A 15,966-nucleotide genomic window follows, 5' to 3' on the forward strand; every position below is an offset into this window, starting at 1 on the left:
GATCCAAAGTACCAGTAGTTGTTATTCAGAAGTCACCACTCTACCAAATAGCCATCTCAAATTCATATTTTGTGTTTATTCCTGAAAAGGAATAAATAAATAAAGATAATAGAATATAAGTGGTGTCGGGGTTTAAGATGAATAACTTACAAGAGCAAAATACAACCAGATGGATAGTGAGATGAGATGAGACAGTGTATGTTATTATCAGAGTGAGTAAACAGTCTGATCACCTGGGAGTGGGTGAAAGTGGGTGTTGTAGAGAATTGCCCATATTTTGAACAACATCCACCTCTCAGAGACCACAGTCAGAGTAAAGCTCCAACCCCTGGCCTCAAGGATTACTTTATCAAGTCTGTTAGTGTCAGCCACCCTCAGGCTGCTGCCCCAGTATGCAGCAGCATAAAATATGGTACTGGTCACGACAGACTCATAAAACATCCTGAGTAGTGTCTGGCAGATGTTGAAGGCCTTCAGGTACCTCAGGAAGAAGAGAAGGCTCTGGTCCTCCTTGTGGATATTTCCCTTGTACTCGATCAGGCCCTGTGTGAAACCCAAAAACACCACAAGCACTTCCCAGGGATCCTAAGGCCTAGTTGATGTGCCGACTGGTTTTGATTGTGTAGCATTATTAGATAAAGTCCAGTCTCAGCGCAACCTACACTCAGGGTAAAAGGTGACAACATAACATGGTATCAGAGGACAGTGATTGCTGAGTCCCCCCGCATTGATTGGGCTGACCTTATTTCACCCCCGAGTTTAAGGTCTCACTTGACTGTGCTCTGCTGCCCTACTTGACATTCTCTACTGGCATGAATAGACCGCTGCTGCTTCTGATACCCTCAATCTTGACTTTAGTGACAGCTCTATATCTTCTCACCTTTAAGAGCAGAGAATCACTATGGAAGCGCTCTTATTTTTCCAGGCACTTTTTTTTTCTTTTATTTGTTACATTCATTTGTACATGAAATTTGTGTACTACATTTGATCCATCATGGAGGAACTAGAAGCAGCAGGTAATCACTTAGCCACACCTTGACAGGAGAGGAAGAGCATGGAAATTTAACCAGGGACATCCGGTTGGGAGACGACCACTCTTACCACCTCAGCCATGGCACCCCATGTTGGGAGTGTGTCAATAGCTATCCATCACATTGAACTTGAGCTCAATGTTCCATTAAAGTAATGAACTGGGAGAAGAACAGAAAAGAGTCATTTGGCAGGCGCTTTTAGTCAAAGCCACTCACAATGACTTATGCCAGGGATTGAACCCGGGAAGCATGCACTCTGCCACTGAGCTACATGTTCACAGTGTCAAAACTACAGATTTTGATCCATCAAAAAGCATCTCCAAGATCTTTTGGCAGGGGGAATTATTTGAGAATCGCCCACAGCCCCATTTGAAAGGAAAAAAAATCTCAAATCTATGTGAAATACCTTGGCCGAGTGATTCAAACAAAGAGCTTTAGTTGTTTGTAGGTTTCACTGGCTCCTGTAGAAAAGTTTTTGTAAAGGACTATGCTAAAAATTTTGGACCCTCAAATGACCTGCTTAAAGGAGATTTAGCTCCCAGACACAAAGTTAACAATCATTAGCCCAATCAATGTTACCTTTTGTAGGAGCAAAGTGAGCTGTCTCGCCAATCAGCAATCAAGCTGATCATAGAAAAGCTAACAGCTGCGGCCCAGTGACTTCTTCAGTCCAGTCAGTGTATCATAAAACTTTTTCTCACTAGTGGAGCACCCTCTGGTGACAAGCCGTCTTTGTCGCTGCAGGAGGGCATCGAGCAGATACAGTGTCTCCACGATTGGAAGAGTGGCGGTCAAAGGATTACCTCCACTCTGGGAGCAGTCAAAAATAACTGATCTCTCAGTTTTCTGTTTAGCGCTATCTCTCTATTTCCTTGGTACCCAGATCTTATTTTATTTTGCAAACTGACTTTATTCTTTTTTTTTTTATTATTCTTTGTAAAGACTTAAGGAGACCAGTATCTTGTTCTTTTTTATTGTTAATTGTAAATTTGATGTTTTGATTTTGTTTGTTAATTTTTATTATGGAAATGTGTTGGAAGTAAGAGGCAGAAACGTTTCAGTAATTTTAATTTTTTCAACCTTGGTATCAAACGACAAGATCCTGAATACATGTCCTTGGCTTCCTCTCCTTTTAGCTTTTTCCTTCAGGGGTCGCAACAGCAAATCAATCTTCTTGCTGATTATGGCTTACATATTAAAAAAAGTCAAAAATCCTATCTCAAAATATTAGAATATAATGAAAAAGTAATTTTTGTTTTTTAATTGCATTATAGAAGATAAAGAACCTTATCACAATATTCTAATTTTCTGAGACAATCCTGTATATTCACTATCCTTCCTCTGTAAATGACCAAACGACCTCAGTCTGGCTTCTCTGACCTTCTCTGCAAAACATCTAACATGTACTATTCTCCTGATAGACTCATTCCTGATCCTATCCATCCCGGACACTCCCAAAGAGAACCCTAGCATCATCATCTCTGCAACTTGTAGCTCTGCCTCCTGTCTTTCGACATTGTAAGTTTCTAGGCCATACAGCATCGCTGGTCTCACCCGTCTTGTACACCTTTCCTTTCATTCTGGCTGATGGTCTTCTATTGCATAGTGCCCCTGACACTTTCCTCCACCCAGTCCAACCTGCTTGAACCCATCTCTTCACCTCTTTTCCCCATTCTCCATTTCTGTGGACTGTTGACCCCAAGTACCTGAAATCCTCCAACTTCTTGATCTCTACTCCCTGTAGCCTCATCATTCCACCAGGGATTCCTCTCATTCACACACATATACTCTGTCTTCATACCTCCCCCCCCTCTACCCTGTCCTCAACCTATTCTCTGCTCTCACTAGAGACCACAATGTCATCTGCAAACATCATGGCTCATGGAAATTCCCGTCTAACCTCATCTGTTAGCCTGTCCAGACCGCCTCATACAATACCAGAGTTCCTCTCTAGGCACCCTATCATATGTATTTTCTAGGTCTACAAAAACACAATGCAGCTCCCTCTGGCCTTCTCCGTGCATCTCTATTAGCATTCTCAAAGCAAATACTGCATCTGTAGTACTCTTTCTCGGCATGAAGCCATACTGCTGTCCACAAATGCTGACTTCTGCTCTCAGTCTAGTTTCCACTACTCTCTCCCATAACTTCATTTAATGGCTCATCAACTTATCCCTGTATAGTTGCGGCAATTCTGCACATCCCCCTTATTCTTGAAAATGGGCACCATCTCACTTCGTATCCATTCCTCAGGCATCTTCTCAATCTCTAAGATCCTCTTGAATAATCTACCCAGGAACTCTACCACTCCTAGACACTTCCATACCCCCACAGGTATATCATCAGGACCAACTGCCTTTCCACTCTTCATCCTCTTCAATGCCTTCCCCACTTCACCTTTACTAATTTCTGCTACTACGTGGTCGACAATAGTCACCTCTCTTTCATTTTCCTCATTCATCAGGTCTTCAAAGTGCTCTTTCCATCTTTCCATCACTCTTCTAGCATTTGCCAACACATTTCCTTCTCCATCCTTGATCACCCAGACCTGCTGCACATCCTTTCCATCTCTATGCTTTGCCAACTTGTATAAAGCATTCTCTCCCTCCTTAGTGTCCAACCGAGCATACAATTCATCATACACCCTTTGTTTTGCTTTTGCTACCACTAGCTTTACCTTATACTGTGTCTCCCTGCACTCCTCATTCCAACACCAAGTCTCCTTCCAGGCAACACACCAAGTGTTCTACTACCTTTCTCCCTTATCACATTAGCTGTAGTTGTTCAGTCATCTGGAAGCTCTCCTTGACCACCCAGATTCTTTCTCAACTCCTCCCTGAAAACCATCTAACACTCCCACCTTTTCAGCTTCCACCACTTTGTCCTCTCCTCTGCCTTTGTCCCCCTTGATCTTCCTTATCACTAGAGTCTGGTTAAAAAAATTAAAGAAAATAAAGAAAAAAAAAATCTGATAAAATACAAAATTCAGTTCTGCTGAGATTATTCACCTTCAACATTGATCGGTGTAACATTTCAAACAACACATCTGATAAATTCCAAGACAAATAAAATCAAATATACTTTAAGTTACATGTACCAATCACCATCCAGGCTGAAGGGGTGGAGATTGTGGATTCATATAGGTACCTTTGGGTTCCCATCAAACGACAAACTAAACTGGACACATAACAAAGATGTCAGCCAGCAGACCATCCCACCGCAGTGCAGAACTGAACATTTCAGACTGCTTTGTGTCCAGCTGTTGAACAGACAGTTCAACAGCAGCCTCCAGCAATCATACAACTCTGAACTGCCGGGGTCATATCTGAACTACTGTCACTTTACTCCTGTTCTTACTCCTGTGCTGTCTGTTATGTATTTTTCTAATTCTATTGTCTTTGCCTTTATCCTTTTTAACATCTTTATCTTCTGCCAATCTATCAACCTTAATGTCTTTTTATACCTGTCCTAATGCCATTGTGCTGCTGTGAAATCCAAATTTCCCCAATGAAAATCTAATATTTTCCTATCCAATTCTTTTTCATAAATGCATTGAACAGCCATAAAGATTCCTGTTCTGTCTTGCTTAGGATATCTCTTATTTAGCTCAATATTTATTCAAGAACAAAACCTTCAGATTTTAATTTAGAGACATTCTATAATATCAAGTGATTGTAAAACTTGAAATGTTTCAATCATGACATCAGTAAATACATAAAAGAGCTGTATAAATATAACTAGCAGGGAGGAGGGTTCCAGGCATGTGTTTGTTGATGAATCCAGGGCACTGACACAGTTTATGATCTCTTGTGGGGTGAGAGACTTCCACTGAACTCAGAGATCATGTTTCCACAGTGACCCCAGTTGTTATTAATAAGCACGAAGTCTGCTCCTGTTTTGCTGGAGACAGACGCTGGAGAGAGATCTTGAAAAGTAAAAGCAAACTCTCAGAACTGCTGCCTTTCTGGACTGACACTCACAAACAGTGAGTAAAAATACAAGTTAGACCAACACATTTTATTTCTAAACTAAATCCTTTCTGGGTTTTTAGGGTAATCAAATTTGTTAATTTGGTTTTATTATAATTTCTCTGTTATGCAAAACAACCAGATTATAGTAATTGTAATCATTTATTAGTAGTGCTTGGATTCTGAGGTGAAATTAACGGGTCTTTGATTTTCTCAACTTTATCCCGCCCCCCAGGCTTCTCACAGGACATGGACACTACAAGATTCATGGATGGTGGGAAAGCATCTACAACTGAGGATTCAAATATTGAATCCAAATTTATCAATGATGTTGATGAAAACTGTTGCAGCAACTTAGAGTTGGAATTGTTACTTGGCCAAGAAGGGATTGACAAAGTCAACATGGATAGTTTAGGACAGCTTTTTGAGAATTGCATCCAGCAGGTGTCTAATCTTGAGATGCAACGGGATAAACTCATACTAGAGCTCTCTGACTTGCAAGAGCCATTGATGCAAATTGTGAAGCACCTGATAGGCAAGCTGGCAGAAACCCAAAGGCTTCTTACTATAGCTCAGGTGGATCATACTGCTATTTCTGAGGAAGTGCAGCAAGTGAAGAGGAAATTGTTTTCTGCCATCAGGGACTGCATCCAGAGCCAGGTGGCACTAGCAGAACAGGAGTACCAGGTGGCTCAATCTGCTGTTACAAGGGTAGGATCAGCTGGTTGAAACTTTACATTAGCTTTTGCCAAAAAGTTCCATGATTTGCTGCTTTTATGAGTTTATCTTTTATGTCAACCAAGAAGACATTATTAGTTTTTTTTTAATTGATATTTTGTATTCCTGCAGGAAGAGTTGCATGCTCAAATTGAGAGCTTGACTGAGGAGCTGCTTCAGCTTCAGCAGACCCACCAGAGCCAGCTCCAGTCTTTGAGGGAGCAGGCCAGTAAGCCCTATAGACTAAGAGCCATGAGCGACATCAGCCAGTGTCGCCAGTCTTCACTGATACTGCAGTCCAGGCTATCTGGCAGCATGAACGCACTGGAAGGTCTGTATGAGCCCAGGCTTATGGCACTGCTCAGGAGAAGGCAGACTGTGGAGAACACCTTGAGAATGCACAGGGAGCAGGCAGCTGACCAAAAGGCCAAACTGGAACCCCTGATAGAAGAAATACGGAGACTGCAGTTGAGGAGATCCTGCCTGGAGCATAGGATAAGCATGATGGAAGGGAAGAGGGAGAAAAGAATCACACAACACAAGGTAGGAAGAGTCAAGCCAGACAAAATAAAGTGATTGATGCTAATTGATGGTTTGCTGCTCTTTACCCCAGGAGACAGTTGAAAAGTTACAAGAGACCCTCAGAGACCTGCAGGTAGAGTTTGAGGTTCAAAAACAATCCAAAAGAAATTTGGAGGATCTTGCTGAAGACCTTTCTGGGGAGCTGAGATTACTCGGGTAACTATTTTGATATAATTCAACTGCTTGACTGTAATTTAAGATTAAATTAAAAAAAAAAATGATTGGACACTTTTGTTCTTACAGAGCCTGCAGTGAACCAAGTCAAGATACTGCCCTATGAAATTCAAAGAGATCATCTGATATCAGGATCAACAAGACTAACAGAAATATCAGGTTAAGCCTAATTTATGGTACAACTCAAATCTATTAATCTACCATCACTCATCTATAAGAAATGACCAATGGCTAATTAATGTAGCCAAGAAACACATCAAAAATACAGTAAATATTTATTGTGATTGTATTTAAGTACACATATGTAACACAAGAAACCCAGGGAAAAAAAATATATATACACACAACACAGGATCTGAAAACCTCATACAAATTACCTGCCAAAGAACATAAAAACCTACAGTATGTACATTGGTAATAAAACAATCTCAGTAGAAATATTTTCAATCAATCCAAGAAATAACTTCAGAATTTAAACCTAAATGATCAACACAAACCACCATGTCGTTGCATGTCACATAAAAATCAAACCAAGACTTTTAGACATTGTGACAGGATGGCTGCAAAAAAGTCACCTTTTACAAAAAATGCTGTTGCCCAAAATAGATTTAAAGACACTGATGCTTACGCATCTGGCACTGAAAAATATATTGATTTTTATCAAGAATGTCAAACTGAGCCATGATGAGACTGGAATCATGCCTGAACTTCTGAATCCACAGTACCTTCTGGGTCCTCATCATTGTAGATATTTTCAGCCTGTAGGAAGAGACAATTTGACTTCAGGTGTCATCCTCACTTTTTCCAGAATAACAAAATTGCAGATAAATAGATAAAACTGACACTTGAATAGACACGGAGCTTACCATCTGCCACACTTGCATGATGTTGTCCTCCGATACAGAACAGATAACCCAGGGCTCGTTGGGGTTCCAAGAGAAGTCTGAGATCTTAGCAGTGTGTCCACCGTGTATAAACTAAAAAGTTTGGAGAGACAGATTTGAACAGTAGTTAACATGGAGTTGAAAAACGTATGGGCAGTTTCATATTTGTGTTGGGTTACCAGTAGCTCAGGAGGACCATCCTCAGCATCCTCAGGAGATTGCTCCTCTCCAATCTTACTGAGGTCCCACACATTTAGCCTCCTGTCTGTTCCGCTTGAAGCCAGGATAGTTTCATTATGAGGAGACCACTGAACCTGTGGAGGAGAAAAGCCAAGCTTGCCATTTCTCTGTTCCAGATGACTAACATTCTACCCCTCACACAGCTTCCCCTATGTTCTTGACAAAGCTACAGAATTTAGTCATATGTAAAAATTACAGTATGCAGGCCTGTGCAAGCTTGTTTTAAGCAAATGATGTTTAGATGATGGACACAAAAAAAAAGAACTTCCAATATGCTGTATAAATTCTAGCTGGTGCAGTTACTCAACAAATGACTATGCCACAAAATGACTAAGCTACAACATGAGCCGGATGTCTTTTTTTTTTTAAATTGCTTGAGATTTCCCATTGTTAACCAATTTGTTTGTTAATCCACACCTGGAGCCATATGGTGTAGAGAAAGGTTAGAGCTGTCGTTCTCTGAACTGAACATTTCTGGGTTGATTCCTGCGCTCCTACTGGCCTGTTGAAGTGTTGTTGTACAGCCCCTCTGGCCCTGCTAAGTGGCTGCCTTCTGCCCAAGTATGTATAAATGTTTGTGATGAATAAGGGGATTTCCATGTCTATTCTATTTATCAGCAGCAGCTAAAGCATGATGAAATGTTTGGAAGTTTGGTCTTTACCTGAAAGATTTCATCTTTGTGTGATTCAAAGGAGTGCAGCTTTAGCTTCAGGTTCCTCAAGTCCCAAAGAGCCACAGTCTGCAAATAAAGCAGTCGGCTCTTACCCACTCGACTTTAGAAACTTTGGGATACTGCATTCAGTTGAGTACAGCGAGCTGACACACCTTGTCTGCTGAGCCAGTTGCCAGAATGAACTCGCTGTACGGATTGAATGACAGGCAGTTGACCTCGGCCGTGTGGGCATCCACTGCATGGCTGGGCTTGGAGGTATTGTTGGACCGTGTGTCCCAGCTGTCCATTGAAAAAAGCAAAAATCCCAATATAAGACAGAATGGTGGAGTTGAACTTTTTCTGTCTGAAGTCTTAAGTGAGAAAAAAAAAAATTATTTTGATGTAAGTTGGCTAACATCATGAGTTTCTGGTCATCGGCTACAGATCCAAAGAGTGACTCGTGCAGCAGGTGCCAGGAGACGTCTTCCACCACAGCAGTGTGGCCAGTGAAAATAGTCTTGGCATCAACGATCTTTCCCTCCTTTGGCACTGTGCTGATGTCCCACAAGCAAATAGTCTGTAGAGAAGATGTAAATATTTCTCAAAAAACAATGATCATTTGTAAAGATACAATACACAACAACGCATCACTTTTATAAAAGCCACACAGAACATTTGAATTTAAGGATTGTTCCAGGACACAGATGTGGATCAACATCCTAAACAATCTTAATTGACATATTACCAGCTTTTCAGAGGAGCAACACAGAGCCTGTCATAACGCATTCAGATGTAAGAGAAAACTTGTTCATGTGGTCAAGTATTCATATTCCCTGGGCTTACATGCACACAGATCAGATGTACAAGTTCAAGTCCATTACTTTTATTTTGTTGATAAAGGCATTAAAAAAAATTAGTCTAGTTCTAGTAGTGAACTCAAACCACTGTGATTTGTGCTGCAAGAGGAAATCCAAGAATCTGTTCTTATTTAATCAAGCTAGTCAGTGTTCTATTATTTTCAATAATGCAATTAATATACTTGCCACTGATTCAGTTTTTTTTTTATTAATTTATCAAAACAAGAAAAACTAATTTAGACTGATGATTATTCTTGTACTGAAAACACTCAGTGAGCCACACTGCAGTGCATCATTTTGAAAGGCAATATAATGATTAAAAAAAAAAAATAAAAAAAAAAAACACATGCAGGTTAAAAAAGACTATTGAAGCTGGTTATAATAAATTATATGACTGATGGATGTAGATATGCTGGGGAAGGTTACTCACGTGGTCATCGGATGCACTGAGGAGGCAGCCGCTAAGGTTTGGGTTCCAGGACAGTCCATAGCCTTCTTTCTGGTGACCTCGCAAACGGAGGTCAGGAGTACATTCTCCAGAGGGATCTAATCAAACAAACCAAAAAAACAGCAACATTGTAGGGAGAAAGCATAAATTACTGTTCATTAAATTAAAGACAGAAATATAATTCCACCTGGCTTGGATGGGTGCTTTGTATAATCAAAGACCAGAACATCACTGGTGGGGGTCTTGGTAGCAATGATGCAAGGATTCTGAGGCATATACCGCGCTCGGTTCACTTCTCCCTCATGGTTGATTTTGATCTCAATCTCAATCTTACCACTCACAGAGCCAAATCCTCCAAACTCTGAAACAGGACACAACAAAGGCAGAGCACTGAAATTTTAAAAAAGTACAACTGAAATGTTACCAAAGCACAATGTTTGACACTCAGTACAATCCAGTGACTTTAGTTTTTTGTCTTTTTTTTCACAACATCTGCAAATGCAACTTTGTAAATGAAAATGCTTTTTATCCTCACCTCCTTTCTCACTGTCATAATGTGAAGCATCAAACTGGGCATCATCATTGGGGAGCTGAACACTTGCAATCACAAGATGATTCTGCTCATCCGAAGTGTGTGTTCCCAGAACTAGTCTGTGTACACTGTAGTCTTTCCCTTCAGGTCTGCACAAAGGCGCAAACCACATAGCACATATTAATCAATCACTTAAAGAAAGGTAAGTGTCTTATGATACAGAATGTCTCCACAAACCTGGTGACATCTGGGAGCCACTGGGCAGTGAGACTTGGCCACTCTAGGGCATGAGTCATGACCAGGTCATAGAGGAAAGGGGTGTTCTTCTTCCATATTTTGTATTCTTCATTGATCACTCTTTCTTCAACAGCATCATCAAATGCAGCTGGGTATGTAATACATTAAAGTGTCAACACCTTGTTTAAAACTATTGGACAAGACTAAGCATGGAACATAAAGGAAGCACAAATAAGATGTGTTTAGCCAAATAAACAAATATGAAGTATGGTGAATAAAGTATGATCATTAAATGTGACCATGAAAATGATATAGTGTCGATTGATCAATGTACCTGGCAGGTAAACACGTGTACTACAGTACAGCTCTGTCATAAATTCTGCTATGAGTTATAATGTTCAATGACCAAAGCAATTTTGAGTGTTTACTGACTTGAAGTGTAATTTTAGAAACTGTTGCGAGTAGCTCTGCTGAACTATGCCAGGTTATAACAAGAAATACTTCCTGGAGGGGCAAACTATTATAACCCATGTCGGGTACATAAACTAACAAGTGAAGTAAATGGCCACACCGCGCTCAGAGCTTCATCCGTTATGACAGGGTTGATTTCTTGGGCATTCAAACCAATACCATTGTTGTAATTATGTAAATATTAGACGCTAGAAGACAACCCCGTGTCAGCAACGCCAAAAAAGAAAAAGTTGTGCAGAATGTAATTGGCATAAACCGATGACAGGATACTAGTTCGACGGACAGGTACGACTTTATCAAAGAGGAGGAGCATGCCAATCCACGTAGAACAGAAAGTGAACCCGGTTATGTATCACTTCTAAAAGTTAACGATGATACATTAAAATCGAAGATCTGCTTATAGCTAACGCTAGTCGTCAGCTAGCTGGATGGCGTGTAACAATGAAAGTAGAGGCTCCCTGGCGCGCTAAAAACCACTGGTACATTCGGTCTTGTACTTTATATGTCCAGAAACAAATACACACTATTTTAACCACTGAATTCGCGAATACGACACCCTTACCGTCTTTGTCTGCCATCCGGTCAAACTTAGACAGTTACTACTGAGAGAAAAAAACATTAATTGGTGAAAAGCGCACGGCGAACAACACTAAGGCGTGCGATGGCGCCAAGCACGCAAAATACGTCCAACCAATCAGCATTTAGGGAAAAAGGACGGAAGTAGAATGTCGTATACAACTTCCGGTTACTCCCCCCCGAAGTAGGTTTCGTATTAACTATTGAAATCCAAGAGGAAACGGGGAACTGTCCCTAAGAGGCTGAATGCTAATATTCAGATTAATTCATCTCACAAAAGATTAAATTATCTTATCGCTTGAATGGACGATCGTCAGCTAGACCTGACAAAGGAGCAGGCAGCGACCAAGGCAAAATATCCTCCAATCAACAAGAAATATGAATGTGAGTGCGACATTAGGACCGAAGTTTTTTGACAAGCGGAGACACTGAAAGACGGTTTGTTTACGAAATGAATTTTTGGGTCATCTAGAAGCTTTGCTTTATTCGTAAATGAATCAGAATCATAGAAGCATGGAACGAGATTTAAAATTGTCCATTGTGCCAGTAGATGGTATGCACCTACATGTGGTGTGTATTGGGAGCAAAAATAGAAACTGAAAAAAAAAAATTAAATTTTGGGACACTTCCTCTTCATGCCTTTGTTTCATAGGGTGTGTTTGCCATTTAACACTATACACCCTCCTCAAAGGCGGCCAGCTACAGGTTGATCAGGTCTGAGCTTGTGTCCCATGCCACAAATCATTACAATGTTAGTTACTAAGTGGGACATTTCAGAGATGGCTCTAGCTGTCTGCCGAAGAGCCTGTCCTTCAATATCAAGGTCTTTTAGCAGCCTAATGATGGAGGAAGTCACAAATACTTTACATCCCACCTCAACAGGACAGACTTTTGCATCCCATCCTTGCTGCTGATGTATCGCAGTTTCTTGCGCTCTTAGGCCTCTTCAACTGCAGGGAATAGTCACTTCTATGATGTACACAGATTTCAGTGATGGGGACCAAAGTACCAAATCTGGCCTTAGGGCAGATGCGATTTCTGGGGGAAAAGTTAGTTGCTATTGGCCAGTGTCAACCAACATTTTCCAATCTCGGGCCATGGCTAGCTGTCCAGGCTTGAGTATGGTGGGAGGATGGTTAGGCTGCAATGATGCTGATCTTGTGCGCCGTACTGTATGTTCTATTGCTTTCCATATTGGAGGACCAGTCTCCATGTGGAAATCGGGAGGTTGGATAGGTGGGATATCATGCGGAATGACGAGCTGTTCGTGTCTTGTTTTTTGTCCCGATGGACCTTTTCTAGATCTTTTTTTTCCAATTCTTGTCCAGGGGTTTTTTAATATTCAAACTTTTTCCTGAATGAAGAAGTCTTTGACAAATTTGAATTAAAAAAAAAAAAAACACGCTCCTGTTTTCCTTCTTTTTGCAAGGTTTCCTCATGCTCTCGGCTCTTCGCAAGGTTGTTAACTGACATTTGATCTCCGCCTGGAGCAGTATTAGCTCTTCTCGCGCTGTATCAGAGGCTTCGGCCTCCATCTCTCTCTGACCAGGCTTTCCATCTCTTGCTGCCTCCTGGATTTGGTCGGTGCTGGTTTTTTTGGCACCGCTCCCTACATTCACTCCAAAGCGATGTTCTCAATAGTGGTAGATGATGTTGCCCATTCTTTCCAGCTTCTTCTCTGCTGTGCCCACTTGTTGTTCTAGGATTTTTGTTAAATCTTTGTTGACAGATTCCCATTCTTTCTTCCCAACAGCTATGGGCCACTTTACATGCAATCTGTGCCATATGATCTTTTCCTGAGGAGGTCTGTGTGGTTGGGGCGGTTCCTCCATCTGCATTACTGTGCTTGTATCATCTTCTTCAGAGATAAGGGTTCTGATGCTCTGCGAACTTTGGGTTTGGTCCGGTCGCTGGGGTTCACTCGGCTTATCTGACTGATTGCTTCGTAGGAAGTACTGGCCAATGCAAGGCCCTTTTCTCTGCTCTCTAAAGCACCCCCTCTTTCCTTGGTAGATCTTCAGTCCCCTGGCTGACAGATGTTAAACTTACCTAGTGATAGTTTTATTATTGACGGAAGATTCAGTTTGTCTAATTGCAAGAAATCAATCATGTGTTCTAATTTTTCCATGTGTTTGATGGTTTACAGACTTGGATCACACAGCAGATGTCCAGTAAGTTAATTTTGTCGTCTTGGTCAATTACTGTCAAATGTTATTTTTCCTCACTCATCTGTGTTTCAACGTTTTCTCTGAAGAATTCACTCCTGGGGAGGGTCTCTGGAAGAAGCCTTTGAGCAGTGTGCCATGGGCATGTTCGGATACATGACTGACACCGAAACAGTAGAACCCGTTGATACAGTAGAGGTGGAATCAGAAGGTGAGAGGATACATGTGCCACACTTACTGCCATACAACTTCACCTGCTTTATCCAGCTCTTTGCATCAAACCCACTGAAGTCAATGCTTTCCCCCTCTTGAAAGGTGATGACATGGAATCTCTGCTCTTCCACTTCCTTGATGATTGGTTGTACAAGTTTAGCGCAGAAATTTTCTTTATTCCCAGGGTGAGTGTTCCTCAGAATATGCTGCATTGGACATGTTTTGATTTTCTGGCAAAAACGTTTTGTTTCAATTCAGAATGGAAATACCTTATGTTTAAACCATATTGTTCTGACCAAATACTGCATCGTTTTAATGTAAATTATCCCAAAATATTCTTCTCACAGGAGATCAAAGTTCTGAGCTTGGATAGAATGCACTTCAGGATTCGCTCAATTGGGTGAGTTAGTTAAGCTTATCATCTTGGTATCAATGTTAAAGCAAATTGGATGATTTCTGTGATATTAACTGGACATATTTTGGGCTCAGTGGAGAGCGCCGACTAGAGACCCCAATATAGTGAAAACACAAGCATAGACAAGTAAAGAGGACAGCAAGGGAGCAGTTCGCGATTTGGGGCTTTGCTCAAGGACCCTTGTGCAAATGCTAAGAGAAGAAAATCTGCTGTTTTACACTCCTTACCCTAAATTCTATCCAAAAGACGAAATAATTGAAGCAGTAACCCTTGAGTTTATGGGTTTGCTTCTCTACCCTCTCCACTCAATTAGGAGGAGATATTTTTGGTTTTGATTTGTTTTATCCATCATCTGCTGCTTATCCTGTACTCAGGGTTGCACGGATGCTGGAGCCTATTCCAGCTGTCATTGGGTGAAAGGCGGGGTACACCAGGGACCGATCGCCTGTCGATTGCAAAGCCTCATATAGAGACAAACAACCATTCACTCTATCATTCTTACCTCCTGCATGTTTTTGGACTGTGAGAGGAAACTGGAGAACCAGGAGGAAATGTATATTTCTAATCAATTTTCTGAGAGGTTTTGAATCAATAAACTCTTTCTAGTCTTTATCAAAATTATATCTGATTAGTTTTGTAATGTAAAATTTTCCTCCTGTACCTCAAAACTAAGAGCTCATATTATAACCATTTTAATTTCCCTTCATTTGCAAACTCCTATGGTCTCTTACCTTTTGTCCACTGAAGGTGGGGTGACGAATTCTCTCTGGAGAAACATCCTCAGGTAAGGACATAACTAAAAGCTTCATCAGAATAAAATGTTTGAATGTAAATGAAATTGATTGTGAAATTAAACAATTAAACAGAATTCTAACAGAAATTAAACAGAATGTTATTTTGATCGGATGCTTGTCTCAATGATGACGACTGTCAAAATAATAGTGATAAAGAGCAGGGAATAACTACTTTGTTGTCATTACAGGGAACAGAAGTCAAAGCCATTACATACTCTGCCATGCAGATCTATGACAAGGAAAACCCAGAGATATTTGCCATCATCGATATCTGATAATTTCTCAAGGGGCACATGGCACCGCTGGTTCTATGCGACTGGAATATCCAAATTGCCAATTAAATGGCTATTTTATGTAAATCTCTGATGACTTACAAATTGAGTCATTTTTCAGCTCATGATTTTTTTGAGATGCTACACATTTTCCTAAAGTGCTGCAAATAATCAAGGAATTGTTTTTTTAGGACACTATATTGTGTATATAAGGTTTATGATTAGTGCTGCAGCCTCACAACTGTAAGGTTCCTAGTTTGATCTGTGTGGGTTTTCTGTGGGTTCTCCAGTTTTTTTCCACAGTAAATTAATTGAAAACTCTTAAGTTAGCTAGATATGTGAATGATTGAATGTGTCTATATTTGGCCATGTGATGGACTAGCCACCAATCCCCAGCAGGACGCCGGAGTCAAAACAAGTACAAAACAAGAGCCTATAGATTTTGAACTGCTCTGACCTTAAAGTATTTCCCCATCTTTTCAGTTCTGAATATTTCCTGCTTATGAAATCTTTCAGTATGAAAAATTGCCTTTTGTCATATGTATGCCACCCTCTCCAAGTGTTTTTATTTTTGTCAAATAAAAGTTGAGCAAGTTTTGCTGTGATGAAACTGAAAGTGGAACTGTCATGAATGTGATGTTTAAGATGTTCAAGAAAGTGAACAGTCACATTTCATTTTCTGTTTTACGGGACGAGTTCTATAAGTCTATCGTAATATGTGTTATAATAGTGTTCTT

At 40.6% G+C, this 15,966-nt stretch overlaps 3 protein-coding genes across 4 annotated transcripts; 2 read left to right on the forward strand and 1 right to left on the reverse strand.

Moving 5' to 3' along the window:
- Positions 1–4,942: 4,942 nt before the first annotated feature.
- Positions 4,943–8,173, forward strand: LOC147237380 (uncharacterized). Its single transcript, XM_086148427.1, has 6 exons — positions 4,943–5,016; positions 5,235–5,273; positions 5,641–5,710; positions 5,849–6,259; positions 6,330–6,454; positions 6,542–8,173. The coding sequence occupies exons 4-6, from the start codon at positions 5,969–5,971 to the stop codon at positions 6,576–6,578; spliced, it is 453 nt and encodes a 150-aa protein (XP_086004553.1). The 5' UTR covers positions 4,943–5,016; positions 5,235–5,273; positions 5,641–5,710; positions 5,849–5,968; the 3' UTR covers positions 6,579–8,173.
- Positions 6,738–11,482, reverse strand: LOC147237381 (histone-binding protein RBBP4). Of its 2 annotated transcripts, XM_086148380.1 has the most exons (11): positions 11,357–11,482; positions 10,324–10,471; positions 10,090–10,235; positions 9,742–9,915; positions 9,537–9,652; positions 8,666–8,826; positions 8,423–8,549; positions 8,259–8,336; positions 7,536–7,670; positions 7,339–7,449; positions 6,738–7,231 (listed from the first exon to the last, which is right to left on the reverse strand). In XM_086148380.1, exons 1-11 carry the CDS (start codon positions 11,370–11,372, stop codon positions 7,169–7,171), a joined length of 1,275 nt encoding a protein of 424 aa, XP_086004506.1. In that variant the 5' UTR covers positions 11,373–11,482; the 3' UTR covers positions 6,738–7,168. The 2 variants fall into 2 exon arrangements, with proteins under 2 accessions (XP_086004506.1, XP_086004495.1); XM_086148369.1 differs by having other exon boundaries at positions 7,081–7,231; positions 7,339–7,670.
- Positions 11,483–11,545: 63 nt separating this feature from the next.
- tslig1 (tRNA splicing ligase complex subunit 1) lies at positions 11,546–15,845 on the forward strand. Its single transcript, XM_086148412.1, has 7 exons — positions 11,546–11,754; positions 13,517–13,541; positions 13,625–13,746; positions 13,851–13,933; positions 14,096–14,148; positions 14,911–14,947; positions 15,146–15,845. The coding sequence occupies exons 1-7, from the start codon at positions 11,673–11,675 to the stop codon at positions 15,230–15,232; spliced, it is 489 nt and encodes a 162-aa protein (XP_086004538.1). The 5' UTR covers positions 11,546–11,672; the 3' UTR covers positions 15,233–15,845.
- The last annotated feature ends 121 nt before the right edge of the window (positions 15,846–15,966 follow it).

Source organism: Fistularia commersonii, chromosome 1, assembly GCF_037954325.1.
Source record: "Fistularia commersonii isolate RoL2024-O1a breed Wild chromosome 1, RoL_Fcom_v1.0, whole genome shotgun sequence".
Taxonomy (NCBI): Eukaryota; Metazoa; Chordata; class Actinopteri; order Syngnathiformes; family Fistulariidae; genus Fistularia; species Fistularia commersonii.

Coding starts and splice junctions, on each gene's coding strand:
- LOC147237380 (XM_086148427.1), top strand. CDS start 5,969: ATGAGCGACATCAGCCAGTGTCGCCAGTCTTCACTGATACTGCAGTCC. Junction 6,260..6,329: donor AAAGAATCACACAACACAAG/GTAGGAAGAGTC, acceptor TCTTTACCCCAG/GAGACAGTTGAAAAGTTACA. Junction 6,455..6,541: donor GGGGAGCTGAGATTACTCGG/GTAACTATTTTG, acceptor TTGTTCTTACAG/AGCCTGCAGTGAACCAAGTC.
- LOC147237381 (XM_086148369.1), bottom strand. Junction 9,916..10,089: donor TTATGACAGTGAGAAAGGAG/GTGAGGATAAAA, acceptor GTCCTGTTTCAG/AGTTTGGAGGATTTGGCTCT. Junction 9,653..9,741: donor AAAGCACCCATCCAAGCCAG/GTGGAATTATAT, acceptor TTGTTTGATTAG/ATCCCTCTGGAGAATGTACT.
- tslig1 (XM_086148412.1), top strand. CDS start 11,673: ATGGACGATCGTCAGCTAGACCTGACAAAGGAGCAGGCAGCGACCAAG. Junction 13,934..14,095: donor AAATTTTCTTTATTCCCAGG/GTGAGTGTTCCT, acceptor TTCTTCTCACAG/GAGATCAAAGTTCTGAGCTT. Junction 14,149..14,910: donor TTCAGGATTCGCTCAATTGG/GTGAGTTAGTTA, acceptor TGTCCACTGAAG/GTGGGGTGACGAATTCTCTC.